The sequence below is a fragment of the Sabethes cyaneus genome, chromosome 1 (assembly GCF_943734655.1).
Source record: "Sabethes cyaneus chromosome 1, idSabCyanKW18_F2, whole genome shotgun sequence".
Classification (NCBI taxonomy): domain Eukaryota; kingdom Metazoa; phylum Arthropoda; class Insecta; order Diptera; family Culicidae; genus Sabethes; species Sabethes cyaneus.
The window spans coordinates 168,281,588-168,301,310 of NC_071353.1; the positions used below are offsets into that span (position 1 = coordinate 168,281,588).

General features: G+C 39.7%; 1 protein-coding gene across 1 annotated transcript in view; it reads right to left on the minus strand.

The window, feature by feature from the left end:
- LOC128732418 (glutamate receptor ionotropic, kainate 2) overlaps positions 1-18,303 on the minus strand; it is a gene marked incomplete at its 5' end in the record, with an annotated part of 161,264 nt that extends 142,961 nt beyond the window's left edge. Inside the window, 4 exons of the mRNA XM_053825665.1 lie at positions 14,753-14,847; positions 14,984-15,139; positions 16,351-16,384; positions 18,295-18,303. Coding sequence (XP_053681640.1) covers positions 14,753-14,847; positions 14,984-15,139; positions 16,351-16,384; positions 18,295-18,303 — 294 coding nt within the window. The remainder of the gene's footprint in view (positions 1-14,752; positions 14,848-14,983; positions 15,140-16,350; positions 16,385-18,294) is intronic.
- Between the last annotated feature and the right edge of the window lie 1,420 nt (positions 18,304-19,723).

The window sequence follows — 19,723 nt, forward strand, 5'->3', positions numbered from 1 at the left end:
TTAAGACCTCTCGTTTAATACTAAAACAATTGAAACTAGATAGATTATCTTGGTTAAAATCGCTATAAAGTATTGTAAATTTAAACGTGTAACTTCAATTGCTCATAACTTTCAAACTAAAAGACCAATCAAAAAACAATTCAATAGTGATCTATTCGGCTATATTACCTTTCAAATGAGACTAATTAGCGCATAAATCGGTTCAGCCATATCCGAGAAACAGGCGATAGAAAATGAGCTGCACACACACAGACATTGCTCAGTTTGTCGAACCCTATCGATTGGTATATGTGCAGCCATGCAGACCTTAAGAAGCTAATGAACAAAGCGTCGTTGACGATTTTCTCGAACACTTTAGAGCTGGTCCTCGACGATTGTTTTTAACTTTGCGCTTGTCACCCTTCTTCTGTATACAGTAGGGCTGTCTAACCGGTAGTACCCCCTACTAGCACGGTTGTTACAAACCAGTTGTGGTAACCGATTTACGACTAATTTCAGTCATAAATAAGTTTCTGCACCCAAAAATGCGAAAAGTGTGCTACTTGGGCCGGTAGTTTCGGAACTGGTACTATCGTCCAATTTTTGGATACCGAATTACCGGGTTTGGAAAGCCAAAAAATCGGTATTTCCTGTATTTTTTAATATCGTAGTTTTTTTTAGTTTCCTTATTCGAAGAAGAACTAAGTTTGATAGAAGATTGTAAATCTCATAGAAAATGAAATAATTATAGCTCTTGCTGTAAGTTTCATGCAAATGTTTCATTGTATAAGCCAGACGTCACGTTTCAGTTTATTTTCGAACAACTTGATATTTAAAATCCACCAAATTATTCGAAGCGCTCAAATTACAAATTTGGGAAACAAGATCACGGCCCGGCATCGTCGCTTACCACAGTAAATCGTCACTCAACAATGAAGTAATGAAGCTTCAGTTTTAAAGTTTCATTTGTATTCTTATATCAAATATTCACTAGAAGGCCGACAACTTTGAAGGCAGTTGAATTGAATTTGAGTAATATTTAGTACAATTTAACATAATTAACCTACTCTACATCGACAAATCGTGACTGCTTGCCAATCGTCGTCATTTGAAACAGTCAACTGAAGTTTGCTTGAAACGTTCTATTCAAGAAATGAAACAAGTCGCTCCATGGATGAAGCGAAGCTACGAGAAAGTCAGCTTCATTTATTTGTATCGACGATGCCAGGCCTGATTAGAATATGGAGATCTTCGCGCTTTTTGAGTATTCTTGGCATCAAAGGAGCTACCAGGAAAGAATTTGGAATATTTTTCAAGTATTTCGAGTAATATATTGATAAAATAAATAGATCTCCTAGCCACTATTTGCGAACAGTGGGATTCATAACTGAACGAGGCACTGCCGAGAAGTTCTTCTTTCGAGGAGTTAGGTTCTTCAAACCGGATTGAATAAACAAATTCGACATAAGTATTGCCACTAGAGAGAACCTGGCCAAATACCGACCAGCTAGGAACCAGTTGACGAGGCAGGGAATCTAATCACAAACGAGCGCGAGGTGGTCGACAAGTGAAAGCAGTTCTTCGATGAACACCTCAATGGCGAAGTCACAGAAGGAGGCGGAACGGAAATTAAGCTAGGAGCGCCCATGGAAGATATTAATGTCTTAGCAACTGATCTCCAAGAAGTCAAACGAGAAATCAGGCTGCTGAAGACCAATAAAACCGCTGGGAAGGACCGCCTACCGGCAGAGCTTTATAAACATGGCGGAGAAACGTTAGCAAAGGCTCTACACTGGGTTATTTCGAGCATTTGGGAGGAGGAAAAGCTACCGGAGGAATGGATGGAAGGAGTGGTTTGTCTCATCTACAAAAAGGGTGATCGGCTAGACTGCTGCAACTATCGCGGTATTACGCTGGTAAACGCCGCCTACAAGGTACTCTCCCAGATCCTGTTACGCCGGCTGTCACCGATAGCACAAGGTTTCGTAGGGAATTATCAGGCGGGTTTCATGGGGGCCCGCGCAACTACGGACCAAATTTTTCCTATCCGACAGATCTTGCAGAAATGTCGGGAGTACTACGTGCCCACGCATCACATCTTTATTGATTTCAAAGCAGCATACGATACAGTTGATCGAGACAAGCTATGGCAGATAATGCACGAATACGGTTTTCCGGACAAACTGACGCGACTGATCAGAGCTACGTTGGATCGAGTAATGTGTTTCGTACGCATCTCTGGGACACTCTCGAGTCCCTTCGAGACGCGGCGAGGCCTGAGACAAGGTGACGGTTTATCTTGCATGCTGTTCAAGATCGCTCTTGAGGGGGTGATCCGATGAGCGGGCATAGAATCGAAAGACCAAGGTAGCCAACCAAGGGTACCAACTTACCAAGGGTAGCCAACTTCTAGGCTTTGCAGATGACTTCGATATCATTGCCAGGAACTTTGCGACGGCGGAGGCAATCTACGCCAGACTGAAAGCGGAGTCTAGGAGAATTGGACTAAAAATAAATGCGTCGAAGACCAAATACATGAAAGGAAGAGGCTCAAAGGAAACAAATGCGCGCCTCCCACGGACGGTAACCGTTGACGGCGACGAACTAGAAGTGGTAGAGGTGTTCGTGTATTTGGAATCGCTGGTGACCGCGGAGAACAACACTAGTAAGGAGATCCAGCGGCGCATCCAAGCGGGAAATCGGGCTTATTTTGCCCTTCGTAAAACGCTACGATCAGGAAGCATACGCCGCCGCACGAAGCTAACAATGTACAAAACCATTATTAGACCGGTAGTTCTTTATGGACTTGAAGCCGTGACGTTGCTTACGGAGGACATACGCGCCCTTGCCGTGTTCGAGCGGAAAGTGCTGCGAACGATATTTGGCGAAGTACAAACTGAAAGCGGAGAGTGGCGGAGGCGTATGAATCGCGAGTTACAGGCACTGCTTGGGGAAACTCCCATCGTATATCTAGCAAAAGTTAACAAGCTACCGTGGGCCGGACACGTCGTAAGGATGCCGAACGACAGTGCGTCGAAAATAGTGCTCTTCAACAACCCCACCGGCACCAGGAACAGGTCGACCAGGTCGAAAGCGATTTGCGACTTCTGAGACGACTAGGAAATTGGCGACGAGTAGCCCAAGACCGAGTTAAATGGAGATGAGTGCTTGAAACAGCACGAGCCACCCCGGCTCTATGCTGCTGAAGAAGAAGAAGGATCTTAAAATCGCATTAATCTGGGACGTTTGACATCCATTCATCCATCCACTACCAGTTAGTAGAATTTTGCGAACGCGATTTAGATAAATTCGAGTGAAATGACTCAAGAGAGTATTGTCCAGCAGTGTTCCCATGCAAACAACGGGAAACGGATGGTTTTATACTTTTTCGGCCTGTCGTTAACGATATGCACTTTTATGATTTACCTTACATCCTAAGTCCATGTAAACAAACCACCGATCGACGTCAAAGTAGTGAGGTTAGGTTTGCCCGTGCAAAACTTCATAGACGCCACTTCATTTGTTTCATTTGGTCGTTGCGAAAAACGATTTATTTCAAGCGTGTATTCACAACTACTTGACTGTTTGAGTTTGGCAGTTGAAGTACGTGCCCCACGGAGTGGAGAATTTGGGAGGTAGGTATACCTTTTCGGTTTTCGCAATCCAGTCTGAGTGCGATTTTTGTAATATTTTCCACCGCGTTTCACTTCAAAAAGGGCAATTTCCTCCTAGCTAGAAAACACACGGAACAAAGTGTCATCGAGTTCGAGTGCAGTAGGTACGTACAGCACAGAAAGACAGTCCTCAAACGATACGCTTAGGATGTGTTTTTATTGCTGTCTGTCGAGAGCAGAGTCAGCCTCCTCGCAGCTTAGGTCGTAGCGTAGCTCAGAAAGGCACAGGAAGCCAGTCAGTGGCAATTGAACTTTTGCTGCCACCGAAGAAGTTGGGAACTTTATTTAAATTTCGCTGACGCAAATCGTTGAACTTTGATATATAACCATGAGTTGCGGTAAATCGTTGATTTACATTTCGGGCTTAATATGTCTCTTATGTTAGAATAGTAAGTAAGATTTGTGACTTAGAAAAATTTCATTTTACATTATATTATTTATGTGAAGCATAAAACACCATGCGCCACCTTCAAAAGGACCAACATCGCAGGAAAATTCTCCATTGTTTTATTCCCGACACTGACTGGCATTCTGCCAGTTTCCTAGAGTCCATAAACAAACCAGAAAAATTCACCATCCGTAACTAAAGTTTTTTTTATCTGCTCTGCTTTCTCTGCTGCCGGTTCCCGTTTCATTACGACATTTCGACCCACCCTTTCAGTTCAGGTAGGTATGTATGTAGCGACGACTATCTGTATGTAGGTAGGTACATCGGTACCTAGCTTTTGGTCGCTAGTTAGTGTTCTAAAAGACACTTGAGAAACAATCTTTTGCGCTTTCGAACAACGCGTTGAACGAGAGCGAAACAAAAAAAACGAATCCTAAGCCTACTATGACGACTATGAATATGCTAGGAGCATAATCGTCGCTGTCGCTGCTGTTCCGTGTGTTGACATTTCTATATCATTTTCTACTCCGCCGCGGAACCAACCCAGCATAACAGCAGCAGCTGGAGACGCAGCGAGACCGGTTTTGACGGCGCTCGGCGGGTGTGTTTCGTGTTTGTTTTAGAGATACCGCGCTCTATACACAAGCGTCTGGTTCTGGTTCGGTGTTACGCCAGGACCGGAATGCGCCTCAACGGTGGTGAGTTTTCAAGTGCATGGGGAACTTTTTTTGGTCGAACAGCAGCTTCGGGACTGATGGCAACCGGTGGAGATGGAGCCGACGACGACGGTACGGTGGCTTGGCGGCTCGGTCGGTGCATGTCTGTGCGGGATGAGTTTTTGTCGTTGTTGCTGTCACCACTTCGGTTCGGTGACGGTGACTGTGGCGAACAGATTAGGTATTGTGAGAATCGGTGATTTTTGTTCAATGTGGAAAGGATTATTACCTTCTACTTTGCTTTATGGGTTTGTGACTGGTTGCTGTTTTTTGCCGCAATGCGATTAGAAGATTTTACTGTTTCCTGTTTTGCTAGCTCTGCCACTCTGAGTGGTTCCAGATTAAAACAGCTGATTCGCTGCCCTACTCTCTAGCGTACCCAGACATAAGCAAAAGGTGGGGCAACCAACTTTTCAGAAGAATGTTTTGGCATGGCAAAACGGAGTAATCGTAGGATGGCAAATCTATCATCACGTATCACAAAAATATTGGCCGATTAGGTGGAAAATATTTTTCGTTTTAGTCTCTCATACGTTTTACCGCTTTTGTGTTCGGCATTTTCTCTTTTCTGCTTTTTGTTCTGTTTTTTCTCTTTTCTGAACAGTTCTCTAGGTTTTTCCTCTCACTTTCCTTCGGTTTTTCCTCTCTCTTTCGTTTCTTTTTTCTATCTCGTGTTTCCCGTTTCATTGATCCGTTTTCCTACGTTTCCTGTACCATTTTATTATTTTCAGTCCTATTCTCCTCAAGTGTTTCACTGGTTTGTGTTATTTTCTTTCCCACATTCCAGCATTTTATTCTCTCCCTTTTTGTCGTTTCCAGTTTTCGTCTATTTCTAACTTCTTTTATCTCCTTCCATTCTCGCTTTTCGTCTTCGTTTGTTCCGTTTTTCCTTCACCTCACGTTGATTCTGTTTTTGGTTCCCTTATCCGCGTGTGTAAGTGAGGACGTAAGGTGAACAAAAAAGAAAAAAAAGTGGAAGGTTGTTTTCAAGACTCAACCGCCTGTTTGACGTAGGATTACGTAAAGGTTGATGCAATAAAATGCTGGTGCAGGCAGATCACAAAAAGCCTGCGGCACCGTTCACCCGTTGTGATCCCTCAATAATCTTCAGGCCAATTAGCAGATTTTTGATAATTGCCTAGGTTATAATAAATACTGGCGCCTTACAAAAAAATAAACCCGATAGGTTTTGGACTCCTAAGAAACCGCAGTCGGTAGCTAGCATCACCTTTTGCTTTATTTGTGGGAAAGGGTTTTTGGTTAATTTAATAAGGAAGGATCCTGGTTAAAAAACTATTTTGCTAAACGAAGAAATGAAATAATTTGAAGTCCCGTATTGCCCTTGAAAAGGCTGACTGATGATTCATAGAGCTTATTCTAAAACATTAAATTAGAATGAGTGTACTTGGTAACAATCTTGGTAGCTTCAGAGACAACCAGCTTACCTTTTCTGTTGGTAGTACGAAAACCATGCAACGCATAGGCGTCACTTTGAAATGTTTCACAAACATGTTACATTTTAGCTCGTTTCTTGCACTGTTTCAGTCTTAATCGGGTCGTAACTAAGTAAGGGTAAACGAAAGGTCAGCAATTCGATTTATTTTAAATCTGTTGTCAATTCTTATTTAAAACCAAGTGTGTTACTTGGATCCTTATGGCGTGACTTATTCATTTGCCTTACCCTTTTTGGTCAATTTGTCATTAACCTGTTGGTGTCATTTAAACAATGCGATGGTGCAATTTACGTACAACATGCTGCATGGAAACAGATGATGTGATCAAGAGTTGCTAGTAGTAGTCTTGGCTTCATTCAAACAAATTTTCAAATTCCTTCCTTTTTTCTAATTTCTTCCGTTTTATCAACGAGGCGGCTAGAGAGTGTTGCTTGTAGCAACTTAGCAACGAAAACTTACAATGAAATGATGTGCTGAAGACTGTAGTGAATTTATAAAAAATGTTCAACTTTAAGTAGAAATTCCAGGATTTACTTGCTATATTCAATCTTTTGATGAAATCTATACAAAAGGCACATTTGTTGTGGTTCGAATGGTATGCGAACCATAAAAATATATTCAGAATTGGCTGAGCTATAAGCGTTCAAAATCTATCACTTTTTCGTGTTATGATTATCTTTGCTTTCGTAGCATGCCACCCTATTACAGTAAGACGTAGCCCTACGTCAAAGTGCAAAATAAGTATCCATACTGCTAGCCCACACGGGCTGTTGGTGACTCACAAGTTGTTGGCTTTGTGAGCGGGCTGTGCAGAAAGACACTTCAAGGCTGTGCGCTCGCTAGTAAGTAGGTAACAGAATGTATGCACGCAGCATCGGCGGTTGCTTATCGTAAGCGCTGGATGCTGCTTATACACGCTCGCATGAGTCTGGGCATACTTTACTTCTCGCTCGATTTCCAATATTGCCGATTTCACCCGCCAAGTTTTAGGCGCCGTCTATTAAGTATACGCAATGCATGTAATATCCTAAAATTTAAAAAATATATAGGCAGAAAACTGTTTAATTATAAATCATTCACAAAATAAGCATTATTAAGATTTGTGTTACTTGTCAACTTTAGTTCGTTTTTTAAAAAGATTTTGCTTAAACTAATGAAAACAATCGGTTGAAAATTGTAGAAGTTATGACCATTTTACTGAAACAGTAATGTTTGCGCATTTTAAATATCATGCTCTTGCAAACACCCCCTTACTTTAAGCTTTTACCCTCTTACTTGTCTACATGCCACAAATATACATCTCTCTCTCTCTCTCTCTCTCTCTATCTAGCTATCTATCTGTCTATCTATATTAAGGTCGGAGCAAATTTTCCAATTATGTTTAACTGTATTTTATTATATGTAGAGCCATTTGACTCATGCTTAGTATTTTTAGTATTTATTTATTCACATACATGTAGCATGGACTACGGGAATCGAGGATTATTTGTATCCATGATGTAGTAATAGGATACCAGATGAACCGTTGCTTTTCAAGAGATGACGGTTTTCTCAAAATTTGTCGGTTATCTATGTTTACCTGCCTAAACAATACCTAATCTAATATTATTTAATTTTCATAACTTCTGCCTAACTTTAATAACAAAAAAACTTTTTCCATACCTCTCCATTGTATCTTGCTATCATTGTTCCGTGAGCCCGGGAAGATGATTTTGATACCATGCGAGAGCCGGGAGCTGAATATTTTTGCGACATTTCAATTCAAAGAAATTAAATTTCGTGACATGGACACGATAAACAAAAACAATAGTTACCAACTATTTGTTGGTTCAAATGTCAAAGGTTATACCGCCTTTAACGGTAAACACAAAAGAAACAGTATCCTATACAGTTTTCAAACTCTGCTTAATGCTGTCTATGAACAAACGCTATTCAGCTGGGTCATCGGGTTCAACAATAGCCCCTTTACATCCAAACAGTAACTTCGAATAGCCCCTTTATACCCAAACACTAAGGCCCCGTACAGAGTAAACGCGACAGCGGCGCGACACGACTTCGCTCTCATGTTCTTAAATGCACAGTCCTGCTTCGGGCGAAAAAGGCTGCGCGTATAACTACAGCAAGAAATGTAGCGTCGCGTCGCATGTCGCTTACACTCTGGCGGTACCCTAACAAGCATTATCTTAATTTGCATAACATTCATCGAATTGCCTGTCATGATTTAAATAAATGGACACGCAAATGGAAACGCAGTTTGCAATGAAGCAGTGAAATAAACAGTGGGGTTGTAGAAATATAGTTTTCACAGGCGTAACAGAGTTTCTGTGGATTATTTTCACATTTAAACTCATACTTTGTTACGCTCATTTTTCTTACTGTTCTTACTTTTTTTACAATTCTTACTATAAAGAATTTAATCACTCTTCAGGCATGATCATGAGCTTGAATATCATGCGCAAATATTACTATTTTAGTAAAACGGTCATAACTTCTACAATTTTCAACCGATTGTTATCATCAACCCTATGATTTCTTTGTTTTTTATCGGCCTTTAAGACCCACATGAAATAAAATTTTTGAAATGCGTTAATCTTGTATAAAACCATTGATAAAGCTGAAATTATTCCAAAAAAATGCGTTCTTTTTTGTTTTGTTGTGAACAAATTCTCAAATATCTACAGTACTATTATTCTTACAAAAAAATGAAGTTCAACTAATCGATAGCAAATTTTCTCCTCTTTAATATGGAAAAAAGAGATTTGTAATTGGTGCACCGAAGCCGGAGAAATTTGTGTTTATGTGCATGTACTTTCTTTCTTTAAGCAAAATTTCAACTCTAATGCATATCTCAAAAAGTATCCTACTTCAAATTTTTCTGACTACATTTTCGGATTCAGCGGCTAATTTTACATAAAAAGTCACCTTCAGCTTACTGAGTTCACGCTTTTTGTTTTATTTTGTTAACTAGTGTAATCTGACCGGTGCACACCTCTACTTTTCATCTTATTCTGTCACGGTCTGTTTCTCTCTTACATTTGCTCCTTTTTGGCTTGCATTTGCATTTTCTGCTCCCAAATGTTCTACCTTTGCTTTCCTCCTTTTTCTCCTATTTTTTAGGTTTTTGTTATCATTTCACTTACTTTTCTCTACCGTTTTCTTTCCGTTTCCGTTTCCGTTTCGTTTTTGTTTTTATTTTCTTCTTTTTCTGTCCCATTTTCCTTAGTTCCTCCATTTTCTCTTGCTTTCTAGCTCTCTCTCTCTCTCTCTCTCTCTCTCTCTCTCTCTCTCTCTCTCTCTCTCTCTCTCTCTCACTTCTCGCACGCTATTTTTCTTTTCCCTTTTAGTTTCTCTTATTTTCCCATAATTACAATAGACCGTTGTATTTTTCCTGGAAATTAAACAAAACACTGACGAAGCCTGCAAGTCGTAGGCGAAAGACGTATCTGTCAAGAATAAAATATACATAATAGAATTAAATTGGATAAGTTTTCTTTTTATTTAATTTCCAGGTTTTGTATTCTACTAAGACGCTCCAAAAAGTTCAGTCGTTGTGTTTTTATTAAAAGACTAGCTGACCCGACAAGCTTCGCATTGCCACAAATTAACCTGTGTTGTACATAAATCATGAATCTCGGATGATCTTTGTCACAATCTCGAGTTTTGCAAGTTTCTGAGGAGTTCAACCTTAGATGATTCATTTTGGCAGTTACGTAACTATGAAAGCATCCCAGGTAACCAATAAGCATCACCAATGCTATTCAAATGTAGGCCAGTAAGCATTTAAGTCGTCTTAAATGCTACTTAAATGCTATTTTGGCAAAATATACAGCTACTTTACTGATAACCTTCTTATAGTGCTGACAATGCTAATTTACAGCTAATTACCGACACGAAGAATTTGAATACAATTTTGGATGCCAATTTACAACACCTATGCAGTCACCAATCGTTAAATATTACGGTTGTCTGTAATCCGTTCGACAGATCTTGGCTTTCTCCGACAAAGTCTACGACGTTCTTATTTTCAACATACTGCGCCGATTCTGACGAACAGGTGGCCCGACGGCGGTCACGTCCATTGCGTACACTTCCGGCGAAGCGTTTTTCGGATTTTCATTTGAGAAAGGCTTTTATATCGGCAGAGACCGCGACTGCAAACTGCTGGAACCTTGCCGGCTACGATGTCAGCCGATCCTGGCCTATTAGAAGAAATGCGTTGAGAGTAGTGTAAGCGTTGTAGTCTCCGCTAAGAAGGTTCTTGAGATTTCCTGTTTCAATTCGTTCAAATGTTACGTATTGTATGAAAAATCGTCCAGTTAGCTTCGAGGTACGATGCTAGTCTAACAAGCCAGTCGTCCAGTGTTCGAGTCTCGGATAGGCGGTGCTTGCTTGATAGAGTTAGTAGGATCCTGGCCCCGTAATTTTCCTGTACACAAACAGCCGGCTGCGATGTTTATCGATAAAGAAGGGTAATGTCTAATGATGGTTTAAGCCCACGACTTTGCTTTTTGTATGAAAAATAGGAAATGTTTGATTATAGCAGATGGTTTTTCTCTGTGTTCCAGCCAATACCATCCAATAAAAAGCTAGTAATTAGCTTATGTACGCAGCCTAACACGGATGCAATTGAGGGCCACGCAGATGACAGAGTTCGTGGGCTATCCTTCGTGGAGCCAAAAACCTTTTGGCGGATCGGCAAAGGTCGAGTGGCCCTTCATCCGACGCAGTAGAAGCGGCAAGGGCCGCTGGTTGCCAATTTCGAGGTGCATATAGGCCGGAAGTGGCGATCCCGTACGACAGCGTTTGCTGGTCACGATCTTGACGAGGAAAAAGCGCCAGAAGGAGGACAGAGATCGTGAAGAACAAAAACAACTATTCCGGGCTAATGGACTGCAGCTAAGGACTGCACACCGGAACCAGATATGTGTAGGAACGAGGGATGCAATCTAATCACAAACGAGCGCGAGGTAGTCGACAGGTGGAAGCAGGTTTAGAGGGATATATAGAACGAAGGAAATGCCTACAAACGATAATTCGATAACGTCGGCTATCTCCAATAGCAAAAGTATTCGTAGAGTCTCTACCGGGCGGGCTTTGTGGGGCCTGTGGTATCACGGATCAAACTCTTACTCTCCGATAATTCCTCCAGAAATGTCGGGAATACGTGTCTATGCAACACAGTTTTGTGGATTTCAAGGCAGCGTACGATACTGTTGATACTGCGAACAGCTATGGCAGATAATGCAGGAGTACGATTTTCCGGACAAACTGACGCGACTGATCAAAGCTACCCTGGAGTAAGTGATGTGCTACGTGCGCGTTCCGGGGCATTTTTGAGTCCTTTCGAGTCCCGTGCGTTACTTAACATCGCTATTGAAGGTGTGATCCGACGAGCGGGCATTGAAACGAGAGGAAAAATCTTCAGCAAGGGTAGCCAACTAGCCTTCGCAGACGATCTCGACATCATTACTAGAAACCTTGAGACGGAAAAAGGCTCCAGAGAAAGCAGCGTTTGCCTCTCACAGACAGTGGATATTGACGGCGATGAACTGGCAGTGGTTGATGAGCTCGTATATTCGCATTCAAACTGGAAATCGAGCATACTTTTCCCTCCACAAGACGGAACAACACGCCGCCGCACTACGCCGGTAGTCTTCTACGGACTTGAGACAATAACTTTGCTTACGAAAGACATACGTGAACTTGCTGTATTTGAACGAAAGGTGTTGCGGACTATGTTTGGCGGAGTACAAACGGAGAGCGGCGTAGGTGTACGGACCACGAGCTGTAGGCACTACTTGGAGAGATTCCCGTCGTATACCTGGCGAAATTTGGGAGACTACGGTGCGGTGGGCCGGCCACGTCGCAATTGTGTAGTGAAATCCGTTCTCATCAAGAACCCCACCCGCACCAGGAAACGAGGGGCCCAACGTGCTAGATGGCTCGACCAGGTTGAAGCTGGCTTGCGTGTGTCGAGACGCGCAACGAATTGGCGATGAGCAGCCCAGGAACCAGTACAATGGAGAGCAATTCTTGATACGGCAAGATGGTAACTTCACGTATTGCCATGATTGGTGCTATAACTATATTAGATTATATTATATTGTCCTAGTAGTAATTTACCAGCGTTCCGATAATCGTCAACAAGTACCAAAGGAAAGGTTTTATTGCCACAAAATTTTTAAGGCAGTTTTGTTGGAAACAAGCACTTCAAAAGTTATACTTAAAAGAGCGTTTTTACTAGGTGTCAATTATTCGAACGTTTCTCAGAAACGATCGAACTGGTTTATGCGCTATTAGCCATGTTTAGTTACTTGTTTGATAGTTAGGTTCGATAATAATCTTGTTTCTACTTATTACGGAAACTGGTCGGCGAATTAAAGAAAGGACATGGAAATTTAACACTAAAAGAAAAGACATGGTAATTTTAACACTAATTCGTTATTAGTGGGCAAGTATAACAAGCACAATGTAGGTGCAATAAAGTGGACTGTATTTTATTCCGATGTGGCACGATCGGTGTGCGAGAGATAACTGTACAAACTGATCATGCTGATCGAATTTGCCTACAAAAAAGCTGCGGCACTCTTTGCCGTTATCACTGCTCGTCTTAATCGATCAAAAGAGATTTACATGTAGTGAGAAATCAATTCGGTTCTTCGCCCGCACTATTTTATATACTAAACAAATCTCATAGATCACTATTGATTTGCTTTCAAATTGGACGTTTATTTAAAAACTATGAGCAAGACTTGTCAGACCACATTTCAAGTTAAAATAATTTGATTTAAACCGACGTAATTTATATGCTAAACAAGATATCTTAACGCGCGATACGAAGCAATCCTTTGGATAATTGATAGGATCTGAGCGGAAAAGCAAATCCCAGAGTAGTGGTTGGTCGGCCTTATTTGCCCTATTTTTTTAAAAAAAAGAACGTCAACTGGAGTGTAAGAAATACCGAGAAATAACATCGCTCAATTCTGCCTGTAAGGTACTCTCCCGTATCCTGTTCTTTAAACTGGGACCGTTAGTGGAGTCCATCGTCGGCGAGTACCAAGCTGGTTTTCGTGAGGGTCATTCCACGACGGATGTTTTGCCCTGCGTCAGTAACACGACAAATTCCGAGAGTACACTTGCAGGCTCATCGTCGTCGGTTTGTGGACATTAAGGCGGCGTACGATTCAGTCCACCGAAGTGGGCTGTTGCAGATAATGGTAGGACAGGACTTTCCAACGAAACTAGTTACACTGATGCGTACGGCGCAAACCAAAATCATATGTCAGAATTGCGGGAGACACCCCAGCTGATCGGCGAGTGCCGTGTTTAAAATTTTTCATATATTTTATGTTTTACAATTGCATTCAGGTTTTTAACATTCGCAATCAGTCCGTTGCATTTTCCTCACATAATAGAAATTGATCAAAAACCTCGCTGTACCACGCTAATTCAACTAGCAAAAAGATCACAATCTAAACATAAAACCAGAATCAACTTCACGTAGGTACTTTAAATCTCAATTCTTGTTCCAGAATCGAATCGCTACAAACGCTACACTGAGAGTATGTGCGATACAACCGATTGTGGCACTCAGGCACTAAGCGTTTCCAGAACTGCAATAGGGGGAAACCAGCAGCAGCAGCAGCAGCACAAAAGGACATAACTATTTCCTGATGCAGTCAGGCTGCTTGGCTTTAGCTTGGCATATCTGCATCATCATCATCGCGTTGAACGTGCTCGTGTTGTGCTCGCTCGCTCGCTCACTGAGCCGCATTGGAATGTCAAAGGGCAGCATAACTTGTCGCCCGTGTCCCTTTTTGAGCGAGCTGCGAAGGAGGATGCCGCCACAACAAGGATTTTTCTTTGCCAGGGCTGTTTGGATCTGGCCGGGGCAAGTCAGGAATTCTCGCCGTCCGTTCCTACCAACCCACACAAACAGCTGACCGGAAAATGGGTAATTTTTGTTGTTGAACAAAATAATAGAGTTGTTATCGTAGCAGCAATATGGCTTCATAAACAGTGATAATTAAATTTACATTTCGAACCGATGGAAGTGCTCCATCGGACGGCCAAAGACACAGATGCTCTTTTACGACCGCACACGGCAGCTGCTGGTGCTCGTCGCCTCGACGGAGCGACGAATGAAAAGGTGTGTTTGAAGAAGGTTTTCTCCAAGTAATGCTATTATTGGTTTACTGCTTTTCCCCATCCTGATTCGATTGTTTTTTTTTCGCGCGACAACTGACAGGATTTGCTTCCCGAACATCATTGGTTTGGTTCGAAAGAACCAAACCGGAAACAGTTCCTACACCGGTCTTATGTGATTTCACTGTTTGTTTCACGATTCTTTGTACATTTTGATTGGTTTTATTGTGGCTCCTGTTGCTCGGTGTATCGGTTTTTTTTCTCTCCGATGAAAACTCGACTAATCTGATAAGTTTCATTGGATTGCACAGAAGGATGTTCATGATAGGATTACTTCCCAATAAAATAAGTTAAAGTGTGTATGTTTTCCCGTGAGCTGAGCAATCTAACACTTACCTCCATCGTGTCGCAGATGCTCTGCACGTGGCTGGCAGTATGGGATGACTGTGGTCCGAAAATGGCCGCCACCCCAACTCGAAGCAAGTGACAAACTGTCAACCGCAATCGAAGTTCACCGTCGAGCAGCAGTCGAGCATTAACGGTGGAAGAACATAACAAAAAAAAAAAGATAAACAAGAAGGATTACAATTTAATTGAAATTTTAATCTCTGTCCCTGGCTAACGTACCTCGCTTCGATGCCAGAAAACTGTCCTGCGGCGAGATGCGCTCGATCTGAGCCAGCAGCTTGGACCGCGGCAGGATGGTGCGATCGGAATTGATTTTATCCACCGCATACCGGAACGCAATCTCCTGGTGGTCGTCGTCCGGATGAAAGAGACCGCCTATCGAACGGGAGGGAAACGAGAAACGGGGGAGAATTAGAAAATTAAAATTTCAAAACAAAAGTAGGCCCTGCTAGAAGAAGTTGTCGTGCGTCTTTATTAAAATCGATTACTTTTACTGAGTTTTACTGGAGCGAGTGACAGAAAAGATCAACGCCTCCTTCGATTGAACGAAATGACGTGAGTTGGTAATAGATTCTGGGTAATTTTCTCTCGACAGACAGACGATTAACTTTGCTGGCACTCGGGCGCAGGAGGGGCATTATTTGTCAACCTGTCGAACGAGGGATTCGGCGTAAATAATGGAGTTGATGTCGCTTGAGAATGGATCCCATTATCATTGTGCTACGATGACGGTAACGACGATAATGATGTCGATGACGACGACATTATTGACGGCGGAGACAAATTCCAATTGGTTCTTACTGTAAGTTTCATTTTTACTGGCGTGGCTAGGCTGTGGCCTACGGGGTACGGGTCCCACCTTCTGATTTAAGTTTAATGTCGTTCACAGTTCTCTGTTCATAGCAATCATAGCGCTTTTTTAATTGAAATACATATCTAGTGATCTAGTGATGTTACAAACTTAACACCAAACTAGCCTAGAACTCATGCAAAAATACATACAAAACAATGAAATTGACACAAATAAGTGGCGTAGGTTTGACACAATAATGCAACAAAAAATATAAAAACAGCATGAAAATGGTTCAACAATGGTACAAGAAGCAATACAAAAATAACGCAATCATAAAACAAAAGAAGAACACAACATAACCACAAAACGGCACCAAAAACTAACACAGAAATCAAAACAGAATCAAAAATAGCACCAAAATTATAAAAAACAGTAGAAAAATGATAGAAAATTAATAAGAAAATAATACATAATGTTGCAAGAAATAATAAACAGTAAAACAATAAGATAAAAACATGGTAAAATTCCGACCAAAATAACTGACACAGGAAAATGATACAAAAACTGGCCAAAAAGATAGAAAAGCAAGAGCAAAATAGTTCAAAAGTGACACAAAATGACACATGAAATAATACAAAAATAATGCAATAAAAAAAACAAAAAGGACTCCAAAAATACAGTCTAAGGAATAATACAAAAACAACAACTTAAAAATTTATTCAAATTATCATAATTTCATGACAAAAATGAAGCAGAAATGGCACTAAACTGATGTATAGCAACAAAATGGCACAAAAAATGGAAAAAAGAAACGATACAAGAATGAGCTAACTGAGATACTAATTCAAAACCCAAACTGAGACAAAAATAAACACACACATTGTACAAATTATGATTTAAAAATGATTCGGAGAACACAAAACTGATGCAAAAAAAATATTCAAAAACACTGAAACATTTTCAAAAACCGCCGAAAATATTCAAAAAACTCAAAATTTGAAATTTGAAATGATTTAAATTTTTCTTACGAGCTTTTCTTTTCAATCTGTCATAATAAAATAACACACAAGTAACGCTAACTTCTTTTCAATTTCTTTTGGACTGCATTTAAATCGCTTTCAGATTTCATTTAGACTTGTTTTGAGCCGCTTCTAGGCTGCCTTTTGTTTTGTTTAGACTTTTATATTTCCTTTAGGCTTTTAACAAATCCATTCAAGACTAATTTTATACGTCTTTTAAACTTCTTGAAATTTCTTTTAAATTTCTTTTAAATTATTTTAAGTCTTCTTTTAGACTTTTTTAATATTATTTTTGGGTCTGTTTTTGACTTTTTTAAGTCTCTTTCAGACTTATATTTGACTTCTTTTAGACCTCTTTTCGCTTTCTTATAGACCTCTTGTGGACTTTTTTTAGACTTCGTTAAGCAATCTTTTAGCTTTTGCTTTAGATTTCAGTCAGACTTTTTCAAAACCCTTTATAGTTCTTTATAATTAATTTTAGACTTCCTTTAAAATTAACGCAGACCTCGTCCAGGTTTCTTTTGGGCTTTTTTCAGATTTCTTTTAGGATTTGTTAGAATTTTTTTAAAGTTTATTTAAAACTCTTTCAGCTTACTTCTTCAAGACTTCTTCAAGACTATTTTTAGAGTTTTTTTATACTTCTTTTAAGATTTCAACAGGACTTATTTTCGATTTTTGCACACTTCTTTTAGATTTCATTTAAACTTCTTTTAGAACTCTAATAGACTCCATTCAATACTCTTCAAGCCTACCTTTAGATTTCTACCAGACTGTTTTAAGTCTATTTTCAGACTTCTTTTAGAATTCGTTTAGATAACTTTCAATTTTTTTCAGTTGTCTCTTAGACTCCATTACGATTTTTTTAGTTTTCTTTTAGATTTTTTTAGCATTGTTTAGGACTTCATTTAAGAGTCTTTTAAACTCCTTCCAGACGTCTTGAACTCTATTTTTAGAGTTATTTTGGACTTCATTCAGAACTCTTCTAACCTTCAATTAAATTCTTGCCATTCTGAGACTTTTAGATTTGTTTTGTTTCATGTAGAAATCTTTTAGGTTCCTGATAGACTTCATTTAAACTACGTTTAGAGTATCTTTAGATTTCTTTTAGACTCCTTTTAGGCTTTTTCAGACTTTTTGAGACTTCTTGTGAACTTCTTTTATACTTCATTTAGAACTCTTTTAGATTTCATTTAGAACTCCTCTCGCCTATCATTAGTATTTTGACCAGACGCCTTTAACACTCCTTTTAGAGTTCTTTAAGATTTCTTATAGAGATCTTTTAGACTTCGTTTAGAATTCTTTTAGATTTCTTTCAGATTTTTTTGAGCTTCCTCTTAGACTTATTTTGGCCTTGTTTTAGGCTTCATTCGGATCTCTTTTAAATTCCTGCCAGGCTTCTTTAAGACTTATTTTAGAGCTCTTTTAGAATTCTATTGCACTTCGTTTAGAATTCTTTTAGGCTTAATTTAGATTTCTTTCAGACTTCTCTAAGACCCCATTTACAGCCCTTTCAAAATTGTTTTGGACTTCCGCTAGAATTCTTTTACGCTTCTTTTGGATTTTTAGGCTTCTTTTAGACTTCATTTAGAACACCTTTAGATTTCTACTAGACACCTTTTAGATTAGTTTCAGAGTTCTTTTATATTACTTTTAGCAAAGCCTTGGGCTCCCCAGCAACAATGTGAGTTTCTTTGTAGTCTTGTGGTGGTCTTCAAGACCAATTTTGGTCTTAAATGCCATTATAAGAGTATTGTAAAACCCAAATTGTTACTTGGGCTTAAACCTCTTTCTAAGACTTGACCTTTCTTTATCGACAGACTTCGCAGCTGGCTTTAGGAGTACATAATAATTACGGAACTAGCGCAGATTTCTTTTAAACTTCTTTTAGATATATTTAGGCTTTTTTAGGCTTCTTGTAGCTTTGCATAACTTCTTTTTAACTTCTTTTTGGCTTCTTTTAGACTTCATTTAGAACCCTTTTAGATGCCTGCTAGACTATTTTTAGACTTCTTTTAGACTTCTCTCAGATCTTTTTCAGACTTCTATTAGACAATTTTGAGACTCCTTTTAAACTATTTTTAGACTTTTTTTGAATTTCTTTTAAACTTTGTTTAAACTTCATTCTACTATTCTACTGCTACTATTAGTTCTACTATTTAAACCTTGCCTCAGACTCCGGCAAGACTTCTTTAAGACTCTTTTTAGAGTTCTTTTATAACTCTATTGCACATCGTTTAGAATTCTTTTACGCTTCTTCTAGACTTAATTTAGACTCCTGTCACCCTTCTTTAAGACTCTATTTATAGTTTTTCAATATTCATTTAAGACTTTTTTTTGAATTTTATTTTTAGGCTTCTTTCAAAATTCTTCTAGACTTCATTTGGAACTCTTTTAGATTCCTACCAGACATCTCAAGATAATTATTAGAGTTCCTGTAGATTTGTTTTAGATTTTTTTTTGGGTTTCTTGTAGACTTCTTTTAGCGTTGTTCATGACTTCATTTAGAACTCCGTTTAATTCCTGCCAGACTTCTTGAAGACTACTTCCGGAGTTCTTTTGCACTTCCTTCAGATTGTTTTTCAGACTCCTTTTAGACTTCTTTTGAAATACTTTTGAATTTCTTTTAGAATTCTTTTAGACTTTAGATTCTTTTTTCCTTTAGAATTCTTTTAGATGTATTTTTGGCCTTTTTGACTTCTTTTAACTCGCGTTCTTTCAGATTTCTTTCAGACTTTTGTAGGCCTTTTTAGACTTTTTTGACGTAGGACTACGTCTTTGTTTACTATACTGGGACAGGGTATCACTTTGTGAAAGCGAAAATGGAAGTGTAACGTTTAAATGAAAGATTTCAAATGCTAATAACTACTAAACTACTGAACGAAATTGAACAATTTATTTGTCGTTGGATAGATAAAATGACCAGCAATTTTATAGAGGGGGCAAGAGACCAATTTTCTGGAGGGCGTAAGAGGGGGGGGGGGCTCCCATACAAATGAAACACAAATTTCCCCAAAACTCAGGAACTAATCAAGCAAATGGAACCAAATTTGGCATGTGAAACCCCCATGGCAAGAATTTTTTCTATGAAGAATTAAGACCCCTCCCCTCTTTGCGAGGGGGGGGGGGGGGGAGTCTACCATACCTACC